Source organism: Notamacropus eugenii, chromosome X (assembly GCF_028372415.1).
Source record: "Notamacropus eugenii isolate mMacEug1 chromosome X, mMacEug1.pri_v2, whole genome shotgun sequence".
Taxonomy (NCBI): domain Eukaryota; kingdom Metazoa; phylum Chordata; class Mammalia; order Diprotodontia; family Macropodidae; genus Notamacropus; species Notamacropus eugenii.
Window position 1 is genome coordinate 22,273,108 of NC_092879.1, and position 25,359 is coordinate 22,298,466.

At 43.2% G+C, this 25,359-nt stretch overlaps 1 protein-coding gene across 15 annotated transcripts in view; it reads left to right on the plus strand.

The window, feature by feature from the left end:
- Positions 1-17,753, plus strand: part of ATP2B3 (ATPase plasma membrane Ca2+ transporting 3) — a 131,201-nt gene extending 113,448 nt beyond the window's left edge. For 6 of the 15 annotated variants that reach the window (XM_072626758.1, XM_072626757.1, XM_072626760.1 and 3 more), the window contains one exon: positions 13,193-13,625. In XM_072626758.1, the coding sequence (XP_072482859.1) occupies positions 13,193-13,501 (309 nt within the window). In that variant the 3' untranslated portion in view covers positions 13,502-13,625. Of the gene's footprint in view, positions 1-734; positions 860-2,951; positions 3,018-3,709; positions 3,864-13,192; positions 13,626-14,612 lie in introns of those variants that run through there. The other 9 variants (XM_072626763.1, XM_072626766.1, XM_072626767.1 and 6 more) reach the window with 4 other exon arrangements.
- The last annotated feature ends 7,606 nt before the right edge of the window (positions 17,754-25,359 follow it).

A 25,359-nucleotide genomic window follows, 5' to 3' on the forward strand; every position in this document is an offset into this window, starting at 1 on the left:
AGAAAAGAATTCCAATTATACAAAATTCAACACAGCTTACTTCACCAAAATAGACACTCAGGAAAGCTACCTATGCAAATTAGTTTAAAAACAATGTGACAATGCAAGCTGGTTATCCAGACCAAATATGTTTGGCCTATTTTGAGCTATCTCTTCTTCCATTCTAAATGTAAGCCGGTCTCCTCCCTTCCAACTCTGAGCTCAGGTTAATTTTCTCCATGGGATTTCTTCTCCCAGATGATGCAACATACAACTCAAGGTGTGTTGGTGGTGGTAGAGGGATTGAGGTGTATAGGGAAGGGTTATGTGTGGGATTTTAATTAGCCTGCCTTCAAAACATGAGGGACATTGGCCCAAGTGGATGAAACAGATCAACTCCCATTCTGGTTTCCATAACTGACCATGCCGAAGTCTGAGTGAGGATACTTGGTAATCTGTTTAAATATGGGAAGCATATTTGACAGAGTAATTTCAACAAGGTCTACTGAAGCGAGAGTCATTATCTGGGTCACCCTCTTCTCTCCCTAACCTTCTAAGCGCCATCTTAGGAGTAAATCTAGTTGAACACAAGACAAAATGCAACCCAGTAGCCAAAATCTGGAGCTTAGTACGATGCTATTTCTGAATACAGTTCTCTCTGGCCCAGTCATCCAGAACCCCAGCTGTTTGTGCTATGTAGCATTCTAAATTATTAGCATTCACAAGAAGTCTTTTTTTTTTCATTGTGCATATAGGACGATCTAACCAAAGCAGGAAGGAAAAGGCAAAGACCAACCACCAGCTCACGGAAACTATCTCGGAAATGAATTATCCCTTTCCCAGATCTTCCTTAATAAAAAAAAAATTCCCTCTTTTAAAAGACTTGTCCAAAAAGATTATCTTCATGTAGCTTTAAAAGGCACCAACAAGGGAGTAAAATGATGGGGAAATTCTTAGGGACATCCTGAATACTTCTGGTAAAATGACATGGGCTCATCCTACCAAGTACCTTCCTAATTGACACGTTTAAGTGGTAGTCATTGGGTTTCCCAGCTGTGTGGGGGGGGGGGGGGGCTGGGGGGAGTGGGGCAGGAAGGGATATCTTCACCAAGAACAACCTCACTGTTGTTTCTTCATTTAGACCAAACCTATGCTTAGTTCAATTACCTGAGGTTGGCAGCTGGGTGACCCCAAGGTCTAAAAGCCATATTTTGCACAAGTCAGTACTAAATGCCCTCATTTCTCTACTGTACTGGCAAACGTACCACAGTTTCTTCCTTGTATTTTGTCTCGTGCACTGTGCCCTGAGCCCAGCACTGCCTTTCAAAGCGACCCTGCCCAGTATTTTTCAGCTCAGGACACCTAGTAAATGCCATGTCCAGTTTGAATAAACAGAAATACGTTCAGCTAATAGGGCAAGGTGAATGTGAGTCTATTGATACAAAAGAGAGTATATCCTGGAAAAATCAGGGCTAATGCGATGGATGGCCTCATGTCAATGCTTTGGTTCTAAAAGAAAAAAGAAAGAAAGGAAAAAAAAAGAAAAGAAAACGTCGATGCTACTGGGCAGGCTTCTCCACACTGACTCGCCCTGTTCCTGGGCCTCTCTCACTAACCTGACCTGAATGCACAAAGCCTCCTTTATTTGAACACATGTAGCTGGCTGATGTGGTTGTAGGTGCCAAATCAGCCGCATAGACATGAGAATTCGTAAATGCTCTCCACCCCAACTAAAATAACAGAACGCAATGGGACACACACAACATTGTTGGATTTTGCCTAGCAGCCTCGGAAGGGAGCCCTGCCCCGTGCTCTGCCTCCTGGCCTCCTGCCGACAACATTTGGGTCTTGCTTCCAAAAAGGCCTAGTCAATTCCTGAGACCCACCCAGGTCCTTACTGCCCAAGCACTCCCTTCATTGTTTGGGGAGAAGATTGGGTACCCTCCTTTCCTCCACCTAAAGTCAGGATACATGGCTGGAAGAGAAAGCAGGGGCTCAGCAAACATTTGCTTTAGCTTCTGGATTTTAAACTCATGTGGAGTTGGACTCAAAAGAAAAGAGACTAATAGTCTCCTTGTTAACAGCCAAGAGTGTATCCTTCCCCTCCCAGAGAGCATTGTTCTCCTCTTGGGAGGCTGCCCCAGCCTGGGGAGGGGAGGGGGGGTGGGAAGGAGGGGGTAGGCCTTCTCTTTGGCAGTGGCCTTGAAGAAAATCAGATCTCATTCCTTTATGGTCACACCACGTTTATGACCCCAGACAGTACTTCCTGCCTGGCCTGGACCTCCCCCCTCCACCTCCTTCCACAATCAATGACTTTGGGATGCCTCCAGAATTCAGATGCACCCTCAGAGGACCCAGATCTGTCCCTGTGAAGGACATACAAAGAATATAGAAGAGGCCATTCCCAAAGAGGAGCCCTCAAAGTGGTGTGGGAAGTAAGGGGGAGGACTCTAAAAGGGAACATCATCCACTTGGATGTGAACATTTGAGTCTGTTTCATAATTAGTATAATTGGTCTCGTTGCCTCAGAGTCACACCACCTAGGCTTGATTTGGCAAGAAATAAAAATCTCCAAGCAACCCTGAAAGGAAAACAGGTTCTACCAGCAGCAAATGAAGCTAGGATCAGAGGGCTGACAGGGATAATCCAAAAGCACTCATTTCTCTCACTACCCTGTGCCTATACCCCTACAGACAGCTACAAAAAAATTAAAAAAACACACACACAGAGCCTCAACTCATAAGAAATCTAAAAACAGACTCAACCTTGTGCACAAAATCCACATTGTTGCTCTGAGCCTTGGGGGGAGGGAAAATGCAGATGTCATGTCCCCTCCTCCCCCCTTGCTGCTGTGGAGCAGGGACTCTCCCCAGTGCCAGCAAGCCCACAGGCTTGATGGGAATCTTGTATTGCCGGAGTTTTGAAAGTCTACCCTTCTTAGTTAAGCAAATTCTCCTTTTGATATTTCCTAGGGGATATTTTCCTGGCTGATAAAATAAGATACTCAGAAATCTGATCATTTGGACAGAGTAATAAAAGTGAGTAATTAATAGAGTAAGAACTTGATCATTTAGGGCGTTCAAGGCTGAACTTAAGTATAAATGAGAAGACGGTTTTGAAGTAAAGCACTATTACGACTTTCTTAGAGAATGTAGAACAATTAGAAATAGGTTAACTAAGTATTGCCTAGTAGAGGTACTTAGGAAGTGTGCTTTAATGGCTAGAGAAGTGGGTTGTGATGTGCTTGTTGTATATACAGCTAGGCCAGAGGAGTGCAAATAATGAATCCCCTTGAAGTAGTCATGTTATTCTAATTCACATTGCCTATGTCTACTGGCTAGAGCCAATGACCATACTTTTTACATAACTTCGAATAGTGCAAATTGGAATACATAAGACCACTTTGGGGAGTTCATTAGTCGCAGTAACCAGGATCGGGCTGAATGGTACCTTTTAAATGCCTGAAAATCTTTTGTTCTCTTAATTAGTTTCAGTAACCCTCTACTATGCCCTTCTCCCCCATACACTCACAATCTTGTTCGAATTAGTCACTTCTTCAACGAGCCCATTCTTCATGGATAGTACAGAGGTCAACCTCAACCCAGCCCTATCCAAATTGATTATATTTTCCTAATCAAGTCCCCTTTCTCCTTTCCTAACCCCATTCCCTCCTTCACCGTCTCTAGGAGGGTAGTACAAGCCAAACTTTATCTCATTTTCTCTCCCACAGATGGAGGTAGTGAGTACTTTCAAGAGAAGCGGTTCATTTCAGGGTGCCGTGCGCCGACGTTCTTCGGTCCTCAGCCAACTCCATGACGTAACCAATATTTCTACCCCTACTCACGTAATTCTCTCTGCTGCCAATCCCACCAGCGCTGCTGGGAGTGAGTCTTGATTTCCCTTTTCTGATCATCTTTAAGCAAAAAAAATATATATATAAATATATATATACCAACCCCCCTCCCCCCCGAAAAAAACAAAAAAAAATTCCCAACCCTCCCCACAACTCTTTTCTTCTCTTTTTTCCAGTCTTGCATTCTCTGCTCAACGTGGCTTTTAAGTTCTTCTTTTATTGCTCTGTCTAGTCCTTTTTCAGTCAAGATGGTGTATACGTTCTAAAGCCATGTTCTCTTACGATATTTCTCTACATCTGTGGTCCTGCTAGACCTGTTCTTTTAGCTGTAGTTTATTTTTTCTTTTGTTTCAGTTTAGTGCTCTTTTTGCCTTTGATTTCCATTTTACTTCCTTTGTATCTGCCGATGGTTTTTTGGTGAGTTTGGGCTACTTCTGGTGTTGTAACCTGTCTTTTGGTGTATTATGTGAGGGTTTGGGAGCACGGGTGCTCTATTTAGAAGGGTGAGGGGTAGTGCAAAATCAGGAGTGTTTTTATAAAGAAATTGTCTTTTTCTGTATCATTTATGATGGAAGAATCCACTATCTAGGGGTGGGGCCCAAAATCAGTAGCACCCAGCCTTTTCTTGGAGTTGATTTCAAGGGGACGGATCCATTCTGAAATGCTCAGAATTCACCGGACATTACTACTGCCTTCCCAGAGACCATGGGCCAGGGGCGGTGTTACCTACCACTGGGCTGCTGCTACTGCTTTGCAATGGGAGCAATAACCCTGCTGCCTATGCTATCTCTTTCCATTCTGGAGGGAAGGCTCTGCCCTCTGAGCTTACTTCTCCAAGCTCTCTGATTTTTTGATGTTCTCTATAAATTCAATCTCGACCAAATTTTTGTCCTGCTCTGAAGTTCTTTGATTCCCCAGTGCGCTGTGGGGCCAAACACCTTGGAACACTGGCAGCATTGTTTGGGGGATATTACTCGTTTCTACCATGGGTCCTATTCCGGACGTGGATTCTACCACATCTTTGTTGTTTAGTATGGCTTCCCTCAGCAGCCCACAGAGCTAGATGGCTAAATTCTGACTTGGCCTACGCTCTTTCTCAGGGAAAATGCCCCATTATTCTTGACAAATGGCAAATCGGTTTGATTTTTTTCTTTTCCTTTTAGTTTAAAAATACCACAGGGCTTTTTCGAAAGAGGTAAGACAATTCCACTACTGTGCCAATCAGTCCCCCCTCAAAACAGGCAAAGAAAAAAAAAAAACAACACAGTTGCTCGAAGCACCACCCCCACAGCTAGACACATACATCACTGTTCCCTTGTTAATGGTTCCTTTAAGGGAGACTGGTAAACTATTGACAGTGCTGCTGATTTCACTCACATGTTGGCCTGCTTTTCATAAAATGCCAAGAGCTAAGAGTAAACCTTCGAGTATAGGCCCAAAGGGTTTGCGGAAGTCTGTAAATGCTGCCATTTTCTTTCCTTTCAGTGAGATGTAATCCCTTTGACCTGCAGTGAACAACATTTGATTATTTATACAGTCTGAAGGTCATTAACTGCGTCTTTTTCTCCCTATCACAGAATCTTTGGTTTTCTTTTAGGAACTGTTGTCAGGCCACCCATGGGGTGAGGTCCACGGTCCCTGTTGGCTAAGTTGTCATTTCTGGCTTATTTTAAATCAGTAGGAGAGCCCGACACATAGGAATTGCCAGTTTCCCCACCCCCCACCTCCCCACACTTGCAGCTGTGTCTATTCTTTGGACATTTTCTCCCATGAGCGCCAACCTCAAACCATGACTACCCACTGAGGAAGTCACTTATTGGTCCACAAGTATCTGCTGGTGCCGGACAGATGTCCCCAAACATAGTCACCCAGGCGGCACCCAGCAGAGAAATCCATACCATCACCCAGAGTACATCGGGAAGCTCATTGTCACAAAAACACTGAGTGCATGGCTAGGTAGGGCCTCCAAGCAGCTACTATAGAACATGAACCGTATAGTACGCCAACTGTACTTGGGACAGGGAGTGGGGGCAAGGAGGGCTTCTGCTCCAGGGAGAAGCACCAATGCACCATTGGGAAGCCTTTGTACCTTGACCCCATCCTTCTTGATATTGTTATGTCCCTCCTGGTCCCAAGCCAAGGAGCACTACCAATATCAGTTGCCAAGCACCTCACTTTGCACTGTCTCTTTTTGTTCCTAGTTATCTCTGTCGGTCTCTGTGTTGTTTCAGGAGGGCATCAGCTCCCTTTTCTCCTCCCCATGACGCCATTGCTGCCTTCTCCATAGTGCTCTGACTTGACATTCTCGCTGGTGCCCCTTTCCCGGGTCCTGAGCCATCAAACATCACTCCCTCTCCCTGCCATCTCCCTGCTGCTCTCTCTATCTCTCTTTCATGCCTCTTGGCTCCCAGATTCCTGCTTGTTCTCCTGCCTGCCCCTGGGCATCCTTTGTGTTCCTGGCACCTTCTTCTTCCCTGCAATGTGCCTGCCAGCCATTCTCTCCTTCCTTTCTGCTCCTGGGTGCCTCCCAGGAGCCAGCAGGTGGTAAGTACAGCGGAATAATAGTTCCCGCTGTTACCTGAACAGTTTAGATGAGGAATTCACCAAACAGCAGCTGGGTGAAAGGTTAGCTGCTTCTCACTCACTTTGCAGGGTAGGGGAAGAGGAGGGTTCTCCATCCCCTTTGGGTCACACCTGCATTCCTCTCCAAGAGCAGGAGTTGAGAGGATAAAAGGAAGTAGGAACAAGGAATTCTAGCGCCTGAGATCAGTTTGTCTCTTTTATGATTGGGTTGTACTTTCTGGAAAAGATCATCTGTTTGGGATGAGTCCATTGGAGCAGAACAGCACTGACTCTCCTACGTGGCTGTTGTCCTGCTGGGGGGCTAAGACCCGCATCAGCCATGTTGGAGGTGACTAGCATGTAATGAGACTAGTTCCCCAAGCCACACAGGAAAATCAGTGTTAATCCTTCACGGTCACACCCCAGAGGCGTGCAGGAAACTAGAGAACACCTTTGCTCTGTTTCGGAAAGTGTGTGTGACCCAGCCAAGGAAATGGATCAGGAAGCATGCCCAGCATCATCTTCTTAAATTTCGGGAGGCATCCAAGGTGCAGATATTAAACCAGAAACAGGTGCCCCTCCCCCAAATGGGGCTTCTCTCCTGAAATCAACAACACAGCTTACTCATTTACATGCTAAAACATTCGAGCATCAAAATTTGTTCTCATGATCTGCTCAGTCCCAACAAAGATGAGTAACTGGGACCTGAAGTGCTTTGGTTGAGGGTTGAAATGGTTGAAAAACAAGACAACATTTTCTGATAACTCCAAGCTGTCCACAGGGCTACTGCCCAGACAATGCTAATAGTGCTTTGGGGTCCAAGAAAAGAGAAGTCGTGAGGGATGGTTGGGGGGTGGAGGGAGCATGGTGGGGAGGGATGTGAAGACCTTTGGCAAAGCATTGCTTAGACAGCCAGGGTTCTCTGTATACTGTATATAGCTCTTGAAAGGCTACACACTCAAGACATCCCTCTTAAACATACCAGGGATATAAACACATTCTGGCCCCAAACACCATTCCTCTACATCCTGAGTGCTTTTTGGTAAGACTGAGCCTGAAATGAATTCTTGACCGAAACAGTGACCTGGGACCACCCCATGCCTTTCATCTCCAAATTCAATTGCATCCCCTCCCAAACCCATTTCTTCTAGTTGGACCTCAAGAGGGGCAATGGATGGACTCGGCTGCCTTCTGTTTGGAGTTGGATCTTCCTGGATTTTCCCCCTGCTGGTTTCCCTTTTGGTTTGATTATCATTTGCCGTCATTAGCATTTGAATATTGTTTGCTGCTCTCTGCTGTGTTGCTCACATCTGCTGCCCATCAGCGCTTCTTCATTTATTAGGCGCAACACTGGCAGCATGAGACCTATGGCCAAAGGAAACCCTTCCGTTCCAATCCATTTTTATCTGAATGATTTTAGAATAAAAATGGTGAAGTCTAGCCCTCTCTTGGATGAGCAGTTATTGCTACTGCTTCTTAAGGGCCTATATCTTCCCAGTTAAAGAGTATGAAAAACCCAAGATTGGGACTTGGGATTTTTCCCTGGTAGTATAAATATAACCCATCCTTACTCCAGTAAAGCCAATCCATTCAACAGAAATATGTCCAATGCACTGGGGAAACAATTCTGGTAGACTTTCAGACCTTGCAGACTATCCATGAACTCAGACTGCTCACCAATGCTTCATCCATCCAGAACCCCAACCCTTTCCCTCTCTGCCACACTCCTGACCCTAGAAAAATGGGGACTTGATATATTTGCAAACTATTCCTTATAGTTTGGACTCACTGGGAAGTAGCTTCCAGAGAAAAAAAACTAAGAAAGTAGCTTTGGAGGTAGCCTCCTCTTCTCCCCCTCCCCCTCCTCCTCCTCCTCTGACACACTCTCTGCTGAAAGCTCATAGACCATAAAAACAAACTAGCACAGAATGAATGAGGCCTGTCTATCCCAGTGGTAAGCCTGAGGTTCCTTTCATAGTGCCTACTTTAATTCAAAGACATACATTCACAAACTCTGCTTTCCTTGTTTGTTTACTTTATTTTATTTTATGTGTGTGTGTGTATGTGTGTGTGCACGAGTGCGTGCTCATGTGCGTGTGTCCATGTCCCCCACGTGCCTCGTTAGCTTCCCTCAGGGCCCAGGCATGGATGGACCCACCAGTGACTTGGCATGCAATTCTCCCTGTTGAAACAAGGGGCCACTCGAGGCCTGTCCCCAGCCCTTCTTCCAGCAATAATGGGCCTTTATACTCGAATGTTTACTGTGGCAATAATGCATGAGTTTTGTACCCAGTGCTTCCTCTGAGGGGGTTGCAGACTGTGTCGGTCGGCCATGGACAGAGGCCTTCTCTATGTTGTCTTGTTTCTCTGTATCATGCCGGAAACAGAGTCACAGGCGGTTTGGGGGGTTGGGTGAGGTTTTTTTTCCTTTATTTTCCTCCCTTTTCATTTGATTCTGGCAGCATGCAAACCTTCCATCCAGCTTTGCAAGGCCTGAACCTGGGCCTCAGTTGGAGGCCTCACAGCTTTGTGTTCCCACCACTCTCCATGAGCATGTGGAGACTTTTTAAATCATTGGTGCAAGAAAACCTTTTTGTCGCATGTAATGTGCAATGCCTTAAAAATTGAGCTCAGTCTCATGTTGAAAGGAGCTTTTTTGCCAAGAAAAAAAAATCTCCAAATTCATGTCTCTCCAAAGAAACAAAAATGTAAAGCAATAACAATAATTTTCACACAGCACTTTAAAGCATTTTATACACATCATAGTATAGATTCCAAGCTGGAAAAGATTGTCAAGGCCAGCTAGCCCAGCCTCCTCATTTCCCAGTGGAAACTGAGACCTAGAAAAGTTGAGGGATTTGCCCAAGGTCACAAAGGTAGTATAAAGCTGTGGAAGGATTTGGGCTCAGGTCCTCTGACTCCAAATCCAGCACAGTCCATTATACCCCACTACTTTGTTTGAACCTCACAACCACCTGGTGAGGCAACTACTAAAGGTGCTTGGAAGGAAAGAGTTTCCCAATTTTGCATTCAGGGAAACCAAGGCTCTGAGAAATTAAGTGATAGGACTTGCCTGTGACTGTATAACTAGTGTCAGAGGTGGGATTTGAACCAAGGCCTTCCTGATTCCACTGAGGCTCCATGTGATCTCTCTAGACAGCCCTAAAATATCCAGAATTTACCCAATTCCCAAGAAATTTGGAGACTTAGGAGGCATTACACCTTGCATTGCTGGAAGGACTTAGAGTTTTTTCTCTCCTAAACAAATATGGCATCTTTCTTCCTCGGGCAGCTGAACAATTATTGATGATGATGACGATGATGATGATGATGTTGTTGTGATGGTGGTGATGATGGTGATGGTGATGGTGTTGGTGATGGTGATGATGATAATGACTAGCATTTCTTGAGCACCTACTATGTGCCAGGCACTAAGCGCTTTTACAAATATCTCATTTGGTCCTCACAATAACCCTGTGAGGTAACGACAGAGAGGTTAAGTGACTTGTCCAGTGACACACAAGCAGGATCTGAACTCAGGCCTTCCTAACGCCAAGTTCAACACTCGATCCAAATAAGCTAACTGTCCTTATTTACTCTAGTAAACCTACCTGTTCCTGGGGAGAGCTCCTTCATGAGGGAGGGACTCAAACACCCTATCTTCTCAATGCCTTTATTGGCATCCCTGGAAAGTGTCTCCAAAGAAAGTTTTTTATAAGGCCTATGTATCCAGTCCCCATACTAGACATTATAGGAACAATATAAAAGAAGGATTGGTCAACTCTTTCCCTCCAATAGGCAGCCACTAATTGGCTTGGGTGTCAACTCAGCCCTTCCAAGTTCCATGAAGCTTAAACCTAGACTTGAACTCAGACAACTGTGTCCTGGACCCCCTCTTGAGTAGTCATTTCAAAGTGTCCTGAGTCAAGCTGAAAAATAGCTTAGATCTCATCTAGTCATACCAGAGAGATGCCAGCAACTAGATACATTTCCCCTTTAGTGCTAGAGTTTCACAGCATTAGTATCTTCCCCTCCACTGCTGCTGAGCTTCTTGCCATCTTAAAAAAACTTAGACCCACCCATGAATTAGTTCAGTTCCTTCATTTTAAAGATGAGGGAAGATATAGTGAGATCACCCACCACCCAACAAGTTAATGGCAGAACCAGGATATGAAACCTCCTAGTCCAGCCCTTTTTCCCCTCACCCACTCTACCACATTCATAGACCCTTCTCTGAAAGGGTAACCACCTCTTGATGCTTAGCAACCCCATCAGAAAACTCTCACCTAGATTACTCATATGAAGTACAGGTCCTCCAGTGATCTCTACCCAGTTAACAGCTTACTATCCCAAAGCATTATGTGAAGAGGCATTTCAGGAGTCAGTGACATCAGTTTGAAGTCACTGCTTTGCCAAGTACTAAATCAGGGAGTAGATTTGAGCCCATCCGGTCCAGCTGCTATATTTTCTTCTAATCAGGAACTTGAGGCTCCAAGACCAAGTTAGTGGCCAAGCTAAGCTGAGAATCCAGACTCCCAGCTCAATGCTCTGGCCAGGACACTGCCTCCCTTTTCCCATGTTTAGACGCTCCAGCGTCATTTGGCCCTGGGTAAATGGAACACAATGGACCCATCGCAGATCCTGCTTCCTAGGGTTTCCTTTCTTCAAGGACACACATTCTAGTAACCCTTGAGAAAGTTTGCAAAAGGAAGTGCCATCAGCTGCATCAGGGTATCTCTATGCCAATTAACTCCCCTCTGTACAGGCTCATGGAAACACGTCTGGTTTTCCAAGGCCACATCTTTATTGCATATTTGGAGAGCTTTCTTTGCAGTTCAAGGACCAATTCTGGATTTCACTGATTAACTTCTCAGCTTCCAGCACCCAACCTGTTCTTTCAGTGGTTAGGAAACAAGGTCTTGTCTATCACATTCCTTCCATTTCTGATGCCCGTGGCCACACAGACACTTTAAGCATGGAGGCTTTCTTCACAGCCTCAGGGTTAAGCCAGCAATGTAGCCTAGTAAAGATAGAAAGCTAGGAACATTCAAATCTGCCCCCCAAATGGAGTCATGCCTGAGAATTCTGAGATCCTCTTGAGCTGTTACAGTGGATCTTCCTGGCCCATCCATATGAAATATCACTCATAATGGTAACTCAGAGTTACTCCTGGCACATGAATGAACATCCCTGAAGGGGTCTGAACCCAAGTGGTTTGTGAAAACCATGAGTGGAGGGAACTCACAGTAAAACCATAAAAGGTGGTGGGGGCAGGAGGGAGGCAGAGATATCGCATATTGAAAAGACATAGGTTTCTAACAAGGCTATTAGATACAATGAGGTGGTAAGCAGTGGCAGAGGTCAGGGACACCGGAAAAAGGAGACAGCAAGATGGGCACCTGGGTTTGATCTTGGCTCCTAAAGCAGAGCAAAATGAGAACGTGGCCTTCACATTTCTTGTTGGTTTTGTCCTTTAATTTGACTCGGCTTATTACACTAAAAGCGAAAGGAGGTTTTCCTCCCCATTCTTTGCTCGTGTCCCCCCGCTTCCTCATCCTGTCTCCACTGCCATCTGTCCTGCCTCCAGTGAATGTATGCTCAGGAAGCGGAATGCTTCTCTCTCGAGACAAAAGCCCATCTCCTTCTACTGGAACCTGCCCTCTGGTTGCTTGAGCTCACTAAACTCATCCATCAGGTGCCTATTTCCGTTGCAGAGTCTAACACCGGCATCCCCTCCACTTCCGTTCCTTTGGTTTCATTTGATTTGGTTTTGGGGTGTTGTTGATCAGCCACTTGACCTTCCCCTATTCTTATAATGTTTTGTCTCCTATGTGTGCCACAGTCTGGATCAGTCCACGGTAATGCATTCTCCAACTTATAACTGTTCATGCACATTTATAAGGGACCATACACAAAATGTCACCATGCACAGGTGGGATCGGAGATTCGGATGGGTGGGGTTGGGGAAGGGGGAAGGAAAAGGAGGGAGGGGGACACTTCAGCCTCAGTTATGTCTACTCTGGATTTTGAGATCTGTCAAAGTCTTAGTTCAATGGATTCCTGAGGAGGCCAATGTGGATTACTCAGGCCCTTCTTTACCTTAAAACCTTGGAAGCAGAGCCTTCTCTTAAAGGGCTTCCACATTCTTTGGGTTTGTGATTCTCAGCTTCTCAGGCTTTGACCCAACTCTTCAGTGATCAGGCTGGTGGCAGTGCCAGGGAGGGCAGCAGGTATCCAAACCAAGTAAACCTTGCTGATGTCACATGACTGGTTACAGGAGGGAAAAACAAAAACATGGTGTCACAGGGAGCCACAGGACCAAAATTTTAAATAGGTAACTGGTTGAACAAAGTCATGATTTTTACCATGGGATATGTTCAGAACATAGTTTTGATTGTAAAATGACAGTTTGAGGGCAACCTCCGAGGGAGGTGCCTCAACTTGGAACCTCAGATCCCTAATCCAGGAATCAGAAGGGTTGCGGATAGATCTCAGAGCGGTCCAAATTAGCACAAAATCAGGATACTCAAACCTACCATTCTCCCTCCATGAGGCTGTAGTTTCTCAGATTGCCCTAAGGGTCCTTTAGTATTCACGTGTGATATTCCAAGTCTTCACTGCCCATTATTCCAGCCCTCAAGGGATGAACAGTTATAATGAAACAACTCCAACAAGTCATTGAGGTGGACAGACCCAGTGGGTAGCAATAAGTGAACAATTTATGGTCTCCTCCTTATTTCCTCCCTTCTTCTCCCATTCCCAACTCTTGCCCTCCTGCCCCATCAATTCCCATTTCAGATCCGGGTGGTGAAAGCATTCCGTAGCTCCCTCTACGAAGGACTGGAGAAACCTGCATCTAAGACCTCCATCCATAACTTCACGACGACGCCTGAGTTTCTGATCAATGACTACATCCACAACATCCCTCTCATTGATGACACTGACGTGGAAGAGCTGGAGGAACGCCTTCGAGCCAGCCCCCAGCCCCCCTCCAATCAGAACAACAACGCCATAGACAGTGGTATCTATTTGACCACAGATGTCAGCAAGCCAGCTACCTCTTCTAGTCCTGGAAGCCCACTCAACAGTGTGGAAACTTCACTCTAACCGGAACTTCTCTCTTTTCACACACACACACACACACACACAGGCACAAACATACATATGCATACACACGCACACACAAAGGCACAAACATACATACATGTGCACATGCACAAACACACACACATAGGCACAAACATATATATGCGTGTGCGCACACACAGGCACAAACATGCACACGCACAAACATACACACACACACACACACACACACTCAAAAAGGCCCACCTAACAAGACAGGGAAAGGAGAAGGCTCTCCTAAGACGTTTCTTGCAGCGGAACAAATTAGACAAATAAGGATTTGGTATGACAGACGTTTGTTCAGCCAGACCACGAGGTCTAGCTTATTAAAGAAAAAGTGAACGAATACAATGCTAGAGATGGGGATGGATGTTTTCCCTACTTGTTTTATTCTTTTTGATCAATGATGAAAGAAATAACCTCCACAATTCCATTATTTCATGGGGGCTTAGACTCTGAGATGGGGTGGGTTGGGTTTGGGGTTTTTTGTCGGGGAGGGGGGTTTTGTATACCCGGTGGGGTGGGGAGAGTGGAAATGGATTTGTAAGTGAAAAAAAAATGTGAGTAACTTCTATGGTTTGGGCTGAGCTCAAGAGCCAGGAAGGATGCTATGTGTGTATGTATGTATGTATGTATGTATGAATATCTATATTCCTTATTTTTTCCTCTCTCTTCAGTCCAGCAACTGGCCCACCCACAGGAGCCACTTTCACACATATTTGCACCTTTTTCAGGCACTTTAATTCAGAAATGCCATCCTTTGTTGAAACGGATATTTTTCAGGGAGAAAATTCTGGGGTTTATGTATTTTATTCCTTTCCCTCCTCCCTCATTTCTCCTTCCCCTCTGTCTTCCTGCTGTGTTCCTGGGAATACTTTTGGTGAGATACCATATTCCTAAGAGGGGAAATGAAGGGAGCTAAAATAAAGTTTACACTTTGAGGCATAGTGCTAGGTGGGGGAGGGGGGGAGGGGGGCAGTTATCTTTAAGCGGATTTCACGGTTTCAAAGGAATGTACCAAAGTGTCTAACTGGAAACATCCCATCCAACAGAGGGGAGCTGAACTGTAATTTCAGTTCTTGTCTCACTCTAGCCCTAAGAATGTTCCGATTTCTTTCTCCGTGATCCCAATGTCAAGAAAATGGTCTCTGGTGAACCAAGTCGAAGCTGCCAGCGCCCATTCAGGATCCATCCCAGGCTCTTCAATTTATAACAGATACAGGCCAGTTCACTGCAGACTCCTCCTGGGGATCGATCACTACTGGCACGCTACTTGGAATCTCACCAAGAGGGATTTCTCGTGGGGCAGAAAGAAAGGAAATCTGAAGTGGCTGTATCCAAATGGCATGTGTGGGGTAACCATCACCCTGCATCCAGAAAAGACCAGAGAAAAGAAAATCGATTCCTGATCGGGTTCAAGATGCTGACAACACACAATTGCCACCAAACCCAGGTTCAATAGACTGTCATGAAGGTGCCAATGGTGAGAAAACAATACCAAGAAGTAAAAGTAAAGAGAGGACATCAATTCGTGAAACCCAGAAGATGTAAAAAAGCCTGAGGACTAGGGGTCCAAAGTCTCTAGTACTCTGGGTTGCCCTCTTTACCCTGGGGGAAGCTTAAAAGTTAGCACTGGACAATCAATCAGCTTTTGAGAAAAAGCATTTTACCTCTGGTGTATTGCCTGCCGCTAGAGTCAAGGAATATGCTGGCTTTGGTGTCAATGAAGCATTTCTGGACACTTTCAAACACCATATGTCAAAAACCCTCTTCTGATCTCTTCTAGCTCAGAGCATATGCAAAGGAGAATGTCGCAACCCATTTACATTCAACTTTGTTTACTGTGGCTTTAAGGCAACATCAGGGGAGGGAAATGAAAAAAAAGCCATCTGGAGGAATGGAATCTTGTTTTTGTTTAAATAAAACCTGTGGGCTCTTTCTCCTGAGGCTACAAATCAACTTTCTCTCCTGGGAAAGCCCTGTGATACACAGATCCCTTCTTTATGTGATGGCTGAAAACCACGTCTGTTTCAAACAGGCTACCCCATCATTTCAAACTGTGGTCAACCTCAATATTGCCTAGTAGTTCTATTACACAGCTATGCCCACCCTCCTCTCTCTCTCTGTCTCTCTGTCTCTGTCCTTGTCTGTCTGTCTGCCCCTCCCCGTCTCTCTCTCTCTCCCTCTCTCTCTCTCCCTCTCTCTCTCTCTCTCTCTCTCTCTCTCTCTCTCTCTCTCTCTCTCTCTCTCTCTCTCTCTCTCTCTCTATCTCTCTCCCCCTGTGTCTGTCTCTGTCTCTGTCCCTCTGTCTCTGTCTCTCTCCCTCTTCTCTCTGTTTCTGTCTCTCTTCTCTCTGTCTCTGTCTCTCTCCCTTTTCTCTCTGTTTCTGTCTCTCCCTCTGTCTCTGTCCCTCTGTCTCTGTCTCTCTCCCTCTCCCTATCCCTCTTTCTCTCTCCTTCTGTCTCTATCTCTCTCCCTCTGTCTCTCTCTTTCCCTCTTCTCTCTGTCTCTTTCTGTCTCTGTCTGTCTGCCTGTCTCTCTCTCTCTCTTTCTCCCTGTGTCTCTGTCTCTCTGTGTGTCTGTCTCCCTCCTTCTCTCTGTCTCTCTCTCCCTCTGTCCCCTCTCTTTCTCTCTGGTCCTGGGCATAGGGCTTCAATTGGACAGTATCCTACATACTTTCAGGGCACTTTAAGTAATCTTGTTTGCCAGTGCCCAGTGCTCAAATGAGCACCAGATAGTGTTGAAGCTCATTCTATGAGACTGTCCAAGGCAAGGGGGTCATTGAGGAAGGTCTGCAACCTACCACTGCCCCTACTTGGAAGAAAGTTGGAGATCCCAGACACAAACAAACCACTGTGGTCATTAAAGGGAACCATCTCTGCCGACCAAAGACTCTCTGAACAATTCTATATAGCATGAGTTCAACAAGATCACAATTTGGGGTGTGTGTGTAACAGGGGGGACGGGGGTGAGAGTGAGGGACTTTTTCCTTTTGCAACAAGAATGGCTGGTCCAGATCTAAACAACCTGGCATTTCTTCTCAGCTCGTGGGTTATTTTTTTTTCCTTGGTATTATAACCACGTTCTCTGTTTGGCCTCTAAAGGCATCTCTTTGGATTATTCCTGGTGAGAGGTTGCTGCTTGGGAGGACTGGGGAGGGCAGATTGAAATTAAACCTGTAAATTTGGGTAATCCAAAACTGAGTTTTCAGAGGATGCTAGAAAAATAGCTAAGGGGTGCATGAGTTCCTTTTCCTCCTGCTGCCCCCTCCCCAGGGCTCCCACCTTAGCAAATGGGTGCTGTGTTCACATGTAAAAGTGGGATGCCTAAACCACAACAGAGTTCTTATGCTTACCTCTTTTACCTGCTAAAAGCTTTCACCCAGAAGACAAACCCAAGCTGAGTGGACTCCAGTCCTGGCTACAATAAATTGCATTGCTTCACACCTAAGCAAGACTATTCCACTCGCTCTGAAACAGTCATTCTGTTGGAAAAAGTACATCCCACTTTAAAATACCAGCTAGAGATAATTTAAAGCCATCCCTTCTTTCAAAAGGGCACATTGAGAATGTTCTCCATTTGTAAACTCTATCTCGCTGTCCTTGGGGTTTTTTTTTGTTGTTTTTTTTTAAGGCAACTCAATTTGTTGAGCATCTGTGTGTTCATAAAAATGAAACTGAACTCTTAAGTGTAATTTTAAGAAGAAAACATGTGTAAGCACATGCACAGGCTTCTCGTCATTCGATATTGTAGATATATTGATAGAACAAATGAGCAAATCTATATTTAAAAACAGAAAAATCAAAAAAAAAACCTTGCTGCTGTATAAGGTTGCTTATTTACCGTAAATCTCCTTTACTTTAGGGGGAGCGGGGTTGAGGGGTTAAGGTTGGAATCAGGACAGTGAAATATGTTCCTCACGTCTAGTTGGGTTATTCTGTCTGGTTTTTTTAAAAATCAAAACAAAAATGCTTATACATTTTTCTGGAAGAGGGGACCCCTCTCTTTACAAAGCATTATATTCTATTGAATGGCTCTATACACTTTGTTCAGATTATTAAATATGTTTTAAAATTTATCTGCCTGTTATAAAATGAACAAAAAATTATATTAAGAAAAAAAGACGACGCCTGTAAAGTAATTGAAAAAAGAAAAGTCTGTACTGGAATTTCTGAACTTGAAGACTAGGTCAACACTTTTTGTGTGTATAAAAAAAATATTATGTATCCTCCAATCTCAGCCTGGATAATGTGTGTGTGTGTGTGGTTTTTTTTTGTGACTCGGTGACTTCTGGCGGTATTCTGGCCAAACCCAGCTAACAATGTATTAAACGGCAGCAGTGATACATGTCTCCCGGCCTTGAAACAGCTTTAACAAGTTATTCGGAAGGGTAAAACAGAAAAGGAAGGGCAGAATAGCACCCAGTTCACTAGTACCTTGAAGTTTACAAAGAACTTTCCTCACAACCCTGGAAGGTGGAGAATACAAGCATCATCAGCCCATTGCACAGATGGGGAAACTGATGTTGAGCAACTTGCCCAAGATCACACAGCTAGTAGGTGGCAGAGTCAGAATTTGAACCTACATCCTCTGACAGCAAATCCAGGACTCTTTCCACTGTGTTGCCCTGCCTTTGTATCCCTAGCAAGTCTCTTGAGGATCTAGCTATGGAAAGGGGTCACTCCATCTCCCACACTTCTACACACTTTGGTGCAACCAAAGTACAAGCAGGGAGGACAACCATCACACTAGTAGACGGAATAATTTTGTACAAGTGTAATAGGAAAATAACTGGAGTTCTCACCTTTACCTAGAGGCTAAATGGGGCAGCAATGTAAGGCTATAGGGATTCGATCAAGGTAAGATACACAAACAGGTCACCAGTACAAGGGAGACTCTCTCTTAGTTTGGCACCTGCTTCAGCATTTTCAGGGAGACATGATTTCATCAAGGTAGCCAATGCTTCCACCAGTATGTGGACGGTCTTCACCAGTTACTGGGGCCTGGGAGTCAGCCTTCTGAAAAGCCTTTGCAAGTACCAACAGGTAGAATCTGGGCCCATAACTCAAAAGTCTTTCCAAGCTGAGGAGAACCTACCAGCTTGTGCCCCACTGGTATAGCCTGGAGGAGCCCAGGGTATTGACCACGGGTCATGCCTCCACTGAATCATGAGAAGATAATATCAGTAGGAGAAAGGTGGTATAGGGCCATTCAATGAAAGAAAAATTACAGAATCTTAAAGAAGAATCCCCCATGAAGAGTCAAAAGTAACAAGATTTGTTTAGCCTAGAAGAGAGCAATGCACAAGGCAGGCTGCAGTCTTCCAGGTGTGTGAAGAAACATTTAATGCGTGAAGGATAGCAAGCTTTCCCCTTATTTCTGCTGAGGACAAGACCAGAGAGAACAGCAGCTTAGCATTTAGGTAAGCACCAGGAAAGTCAACTTACAAAGGGTCATGAAATATTACCGAGAGGTCCTAGATTGTCGTTGTCTGGATATTTTTTTAAGAGAAAGGGTAGCTAGTTCTCTCTGGGACAGACTGTGTTGAACCTTGAATGAAGGTAGAAGCATTCCCTTATTTGGCAAATGTTAGTCACCTATCATGTGCAAAGCCCCATACTGGGGGAGGTGTCAGGATCCATAAAACAGACCTAACATTCACGAAGTTTTTACTATCTAGCAGTAAAAATCAGCACAGTGCTTTATGGGCACCAAGCACTGTATGGACATTAGCTGATTCTTCCATCACAACCAACCTGGTACAAATATCATTAGGGCTTTAACGGAAAAAGAAAATGAGAGAATGAAAAGTTACCCAAAGTCACATAGCAAGGTCTTGATCCCACAGAGTCTCTGACTTCATATTCTGGGTTTTCTCTACTACACCATCTTGCCTCTTTGGTATGGACTAGGTGACCCAGGAAAACCCTTTCTGTTTTTTTGAATCCATTTACGTGAAATGGGAAATTACTTGACCTTTTAATAATAAAGTGGCCTATTAATATATTGTTTTGTTCTATTTTATAACTTACTGTGGTGACTATTTCCAGTGAATTTTAAGAAAATAATAAACCAATCAACAATACTTTTTATTACTCATGAATATCCAATTCTCAGCCACTATAATTCCCCATTTCCACCACCATCCCACCCAGTGCACATCATATGAATCAATTTTTGAACAAATTTGAGTTATAATCTAGTTAGGAAGGAATATGTGTGTGTGTACATGTGTGTACGTGTGTGTGTGTGTGTGTGTGTATAAAATGATTAAAAAGTTTTGAAAGACATGGTTTCTGGGTAATTAAATCATTTTATTAATAAGAGCATCAGGTTATTAATAAAAGGATGGCCATTTGGCCATCTCTCTTAGACCAAAGAACCCTAACGGTGGTGGGGTCACAGTTTATGTGCCCTTTGAAGAGGAGGTGTTCCTGAGGGATGGCAAACCAGCTCTGATTGGTTAACACAAGGGGAAATGGGCTGTCTTGAGGTACGACTTAGATCACTCAAATCTTGGTCAAAGAGACATCAATTTCCATATCATCTATCTTGATGATAGTCAACATTTTCCCAGACCTCTCTGGGCAAACTCAATGAACAGGAATATACCCATTTGCCCAAATTTAGAATTTCTTTTACTGTCTTATTAGAACTTAGTTAGGTAAATCTCTAAAACAGATCTCCCACACTGGTTGATTTCTGGTTGAGGAAATAGAAAAGAGAAAAAGCAAAACCTTGGTCCTAATACAATAATTAGTTATTAAATATAAGAGAGAAATGCTCGTTTCTCATATGTATAGTGTATGTTCATATATTTATGTATACACACATATACATATACATGCACCCACAAACACACACACACACACACACACACACACACACAATGTACCCCTCCACTACCACATGATCACATGAAGAGCAGAGTACCTTACACAGACACTCGATAAATAGCTATTATTTCTTTTACTGTGTGACTGATGATTCATTGTTTTGTAACCTCCATACCAATGTCCTGTCTTTCAGTGGCACAAATAATCCAGGGCTGACTCATCCGTACAAGGCTAATAGCCCTTGGAGGCCTTGCTTGGACAACATGGTTTTTTGGGGTTTTTTATCATCATTTCATACTCAGCATTGACAGGTTTTGACCTTCTTGACTCCCAAGAGATCTTATTTCATATTATTCTGCAAAATCCTCTCCCCATTTCCCCTCATCATTAGACCCTAGGAAAAAGCTGGAGGCTTGCAAATTAATAGAGCAGTGATGGATGCCAATTTCCTGGTTGACTCCAAAGACTGTTGGATGTGAAGTTCCTTTTTGGTGCCTATAATGCCATTTCTGAGTTGGCAGCTGTAAAAGGTAGGTTTCTTGGAGATAGAAAAGGATCAGAAAATAAGAGATAAGTGGCAAAGACCAGCTTGTCTCCCTTGTGCCCAGTTCAGTTGTGAGCTCTGAGGAGGAATTGTCTACCTTGGGAAAAACTGCCTCTCATTTGATATAAGAGAACTATTATCCCCCCCCCACCACTACCCCAAAGCTACATAATATATTCCTGTAACATGAATCCTCTTTTCTTGTTGATGTCTGTTATAAAATATGAGTGAGGTTCCTATGGAAAAATATTTCATAGACTTAGTTGATGAGTCTTGGCAAGGAAATGATTAAACCAGAGGTTAGCCTGGCAGTATACTGTGAACCTGCCTACAGTCCTTTCAGAATTCTATGGCCTTTTCTCCAATATTCAGGTCCCTTTATTGGCCCTCTCACTCTCTACCCAGCATTCACTCCACAAACCTAAAGCATTGACTGTGCACTAGGGGAGCTAGGAGGAAAGGCTTGGAGACTTGGTTTAGCAGAAGAGGACACAAACACAATATTCATTTGCCACTCACAACCACCTTGTAAAGGAAGTCAGTGCTATCATTCTCCCCATTTATGAGATAAGGAAATTGAGGCTGAAAGTAGTTAACTTACAGTAAGTGTCTGAGGCAGGATTTGAATTCTGGTCTTCCTGACAGAGTCCTGCATTCTACCCAATGCCATCTAGTATCTTATGTTTTCTGTCTTTAAAGGCAAGGAGGAAAGATGGGATCCGGGAAGGTGAAAGAAATTGGAGAGGCTAAATGCCTTTCCAGCATTTGACAAATGAATCCCAACTGATAACCATGAAAATTAGTATTTGTTACATAGACTAGACCAAACATTTCCTGACCATTTTTGACCTATGCTAGACATTAGAGGGGCTATAAAGAAGACAGTCTCCTTCCCCTCAAATATCTCTTTCCTGAGCAGTTTGAACAAGAGACTGGACCAAGTCAAGCCTTTTCAACATGAGTTTCCACATTAAGGGCTGTTCTCAAGTTGTCTCTATCAGATGGTGTTGTCCTGCTTTGTACATCCCCAGAACCTAGTATGGTGCCTAGGACAGAGTAGCTTATTGACTCAGGAAGGGTCTTCTAACTGAAACCAGTTCCCCAACCCATACAGCGCTTGGTGACAGTGTGGCACAGTGGAAAGGGCAGTCAAAGGACCTGGGTTCGAATCCAGACTCTGCTACTTACTACCTGTATAACCTTGCTTATAATCAAGTCAGTTTACCTCTCTAAGCCTCAGTTTCTTCCTCTGTAAAACAAAGTGTTTGAACTAGATAGCCTTCTAGCTTTAAGTCTAGAATCTTATGTGTGATTTTGAATAAATTACTTCCCCTCCCTGGAACTCAGTTTTCTCATATGTAAAAGTGGGACATTGGACTGCAAGATCTCTGAGGTCCCTTCCAGGCTTTAATCCTATGACTTTTTTAAAAAATTAAAAATGAAAATAAATTAATTATTAAAAAATAAAATAAATCCTTTTCAGTCCAAAGAAAAAAATTAAAATGGAGGCAAATTACCTTAGCTGTGAGAATAGTGTGGTATAACTGAAGATAACGGGGCACACCTTAGGGAAATAAAAACTCAGAGTTGGGAATCACTATCCAAAGACGTTGTCCTACACAAACCTGATGTTTTGCACTCACATTGAGACAGGCAACCCTAAACTTACAAGCCAGTTGTGATATCAAATTCATTTTTGTTACAGATGATTTCCCAAAGAACCAGTCTTCTACAGAGCAGTTAGTCCACATAAACGTGTTTAACCACAACTGCTGAGGAACTACAGCACTAATAGCAATAGAGTCATGCCTCTGGGCTCAAATAAAGGAGGGTCTGATTCAGTGACATTAAAGAAACCTATACATGCAAAAGAGTACTGCCCTTAAAAGCAATCCTTCCTCCCTCCCCCAGCTCCACCAGTCTCAGACCATTCATTCATGCAATGCTGTTCTTGTTTCTCAAAAAGCACTTGGAATTTCTAGGAGTTACCACTCAGCAAAATTGTCCATACTTGTCACAAAAAGATTTTGGGCTGTTTAAAAAAAACCTGTACCTTCAATGAACAAAGATTTGTCATCATTGAAGTGATCCAGGTGAAGAAGAATGCCCAGCCAAGCTAACTGCCATTCATAATGTTGTCATGACCCTGAGTGAGTCTCCTTCTCTCTCTGGGCCTCAGTTTTCCCATCAGTAAAATGAGGACAATGGACTAGATAATCGCTAAAGATCCCTCCCCAGCTCTGGTTTCATGGGAGAATGTCAATAAGGGGTCTAGGAAAAGCAGCCAACGTGTCTCTTGCTGTACTCTGGGTGATGAGGTGAGGACATGTGGGCTGAGAGCAGCACCACTCCTACCCCTAGCAGGGAGACGCTCCCCATTCATTGTCCAGTCCATGATGTCCATAAGTCAGGCAGAGCCTGTACTGATAATGAATAGCACTGTGACACAAAGAATATTTTCAATTTATGGAACCATTCTAGGTGACAGTAATATGACTTTAAATGCATACACAAACCATGTTGTTTTTAAATAACATAAGAATTGGAATCAGAGGTAACTAGAACTATCTAGAAAAGAAAAGTTGCTTACAGGGGTTTACCTTTTATTAAGCCAAATAAAATATAATTCATCTAACATGGGAAGAATATGCTTGTTTTATGCCTGCCTTTTAAAAAATATCCCAAAGGGCAGTGAAATACATATTCCACTGTGGTTTTCATTTGAACAAAGAGATACAGTTTGCAACAAAGCCAAAGATCTCCCAAGGTACCAAAGATAATAACTGAAGGTTTAAAACTGCATATTCCTCATTAAACATGAACCAATTCATATGGCATGTGAACATCATGGAATGTTACTGCATCATAAGAAATGGCAACTATGAGGAATTCAAAGAAAGTTGGAAAGATTTCTATGAATTGATTCAGAGCAACAACAACAGCAAAAAACAGAACCAGAAGAACAATATACATCACTACAACACTGCAACAATGAAAAGAACCATCAAGCAGGACTGGCTCAATATTAGGAAAACTATCAGCATAATTGATCATATCAACAACAAAACTAACAGAAACCGCATGATTATCTCAATAGATACAGAAAAAAAGGTTTTGAAAAAAATCTAACTCCCATTTCCATGGAAAACATTGGAGAGCACAGCAATAAATGGAGCCTTCTTTAAAATAATAAGTACTATCTACCTAAAACCACTAGCAAGCATTATATGTAATGGGGAGAAGCTAGATGCATTTCCAGTAAGATTGGGGGTGAAACAAGAATGTCCATTATCACCACTATTTTTTAATATGGTACTAGAAGTGTTAGCTTTAACAATAAGAAAAGAAAAAAATAGAAGGAATTAGAATAGGCAAAGAAGAAACTAAGTTATCACTTTCTGTGGACGATATGATGATATACTTAGAGAATCAAGTGAAAAACTGCCTGAAATAATAAACAACTTTAGCAAAGTTGCAGGATACAAAATAAACCAACATAAATCATCTGCATTTCTATATATTACTAAGAAAGCCCAACAGCAAGAGGTAGAAAGAAAAATCCCATTTAAATTTACTGTAGACACTATGAAATATTTGGGAGTCTACCTGCCAAAACAAACACAATTACAGAACTCTTTTCACACAAAAAAAGTCAGATCTAAGTAAGTAGAAAAACATCAGTTGCTTGTGGGTAGACCGAGCTAATATAATAAAAATGACAATTCTACCTAAATTAATTTACTTATTCAGTGCCATACTAATCAAACTACCAAAAAATTATTTTATAGGCCTAGAAAAAATTAATATCAAAATTCATCTGAAAAAACAAAAGGTCCAGAATATCACAGGAATTAATGAAAAGAAACACTAAGGAAGGTGGCCTGGCCATACCAGATCTTAAATTATATTATAAAGCAGCAATCATCAAAACCACTTGGTACTGGCTAAGAAATAGAAGGGTAGATCAGCAAACTAGGTTAGGTACACAAGACCCAGTAGTCAATGATTTTGGCAGTCTACTATTTGATAAACCCAAGGACCCCTGCTTCTAGAATAAGAATTCACTGTTCGACAAAAACTACTGTGAAAACTGGAAAATAGTGTGGTGGAAACTGGGCATAGACCATATGCATGACATTGTATACCAGAATAAAATCTAAATAGGTACACGATACCATAAACAAACTAGGGGAGCAAGGAATGGTTTCTTTGTCAGCTTTAGGGAGAACGGAGCAATTTATGACCAAACAAGAGATAGAGAACATTATGAAATGCAAAATGGATAACTTTTATTACAGCGAATTGAAAAGGTTTTGCACAAACAAAGCCAATGCAACCAAGATTAGGAAGAAAGCAGAAAACTGGGAAAGAATTTTTACAACTAGTATTTGTGATAAAGGCCTCATTTCTAGAATACATAGAGAACTGAGTCAAATGTACAATACAAGCCATTCCCCAAC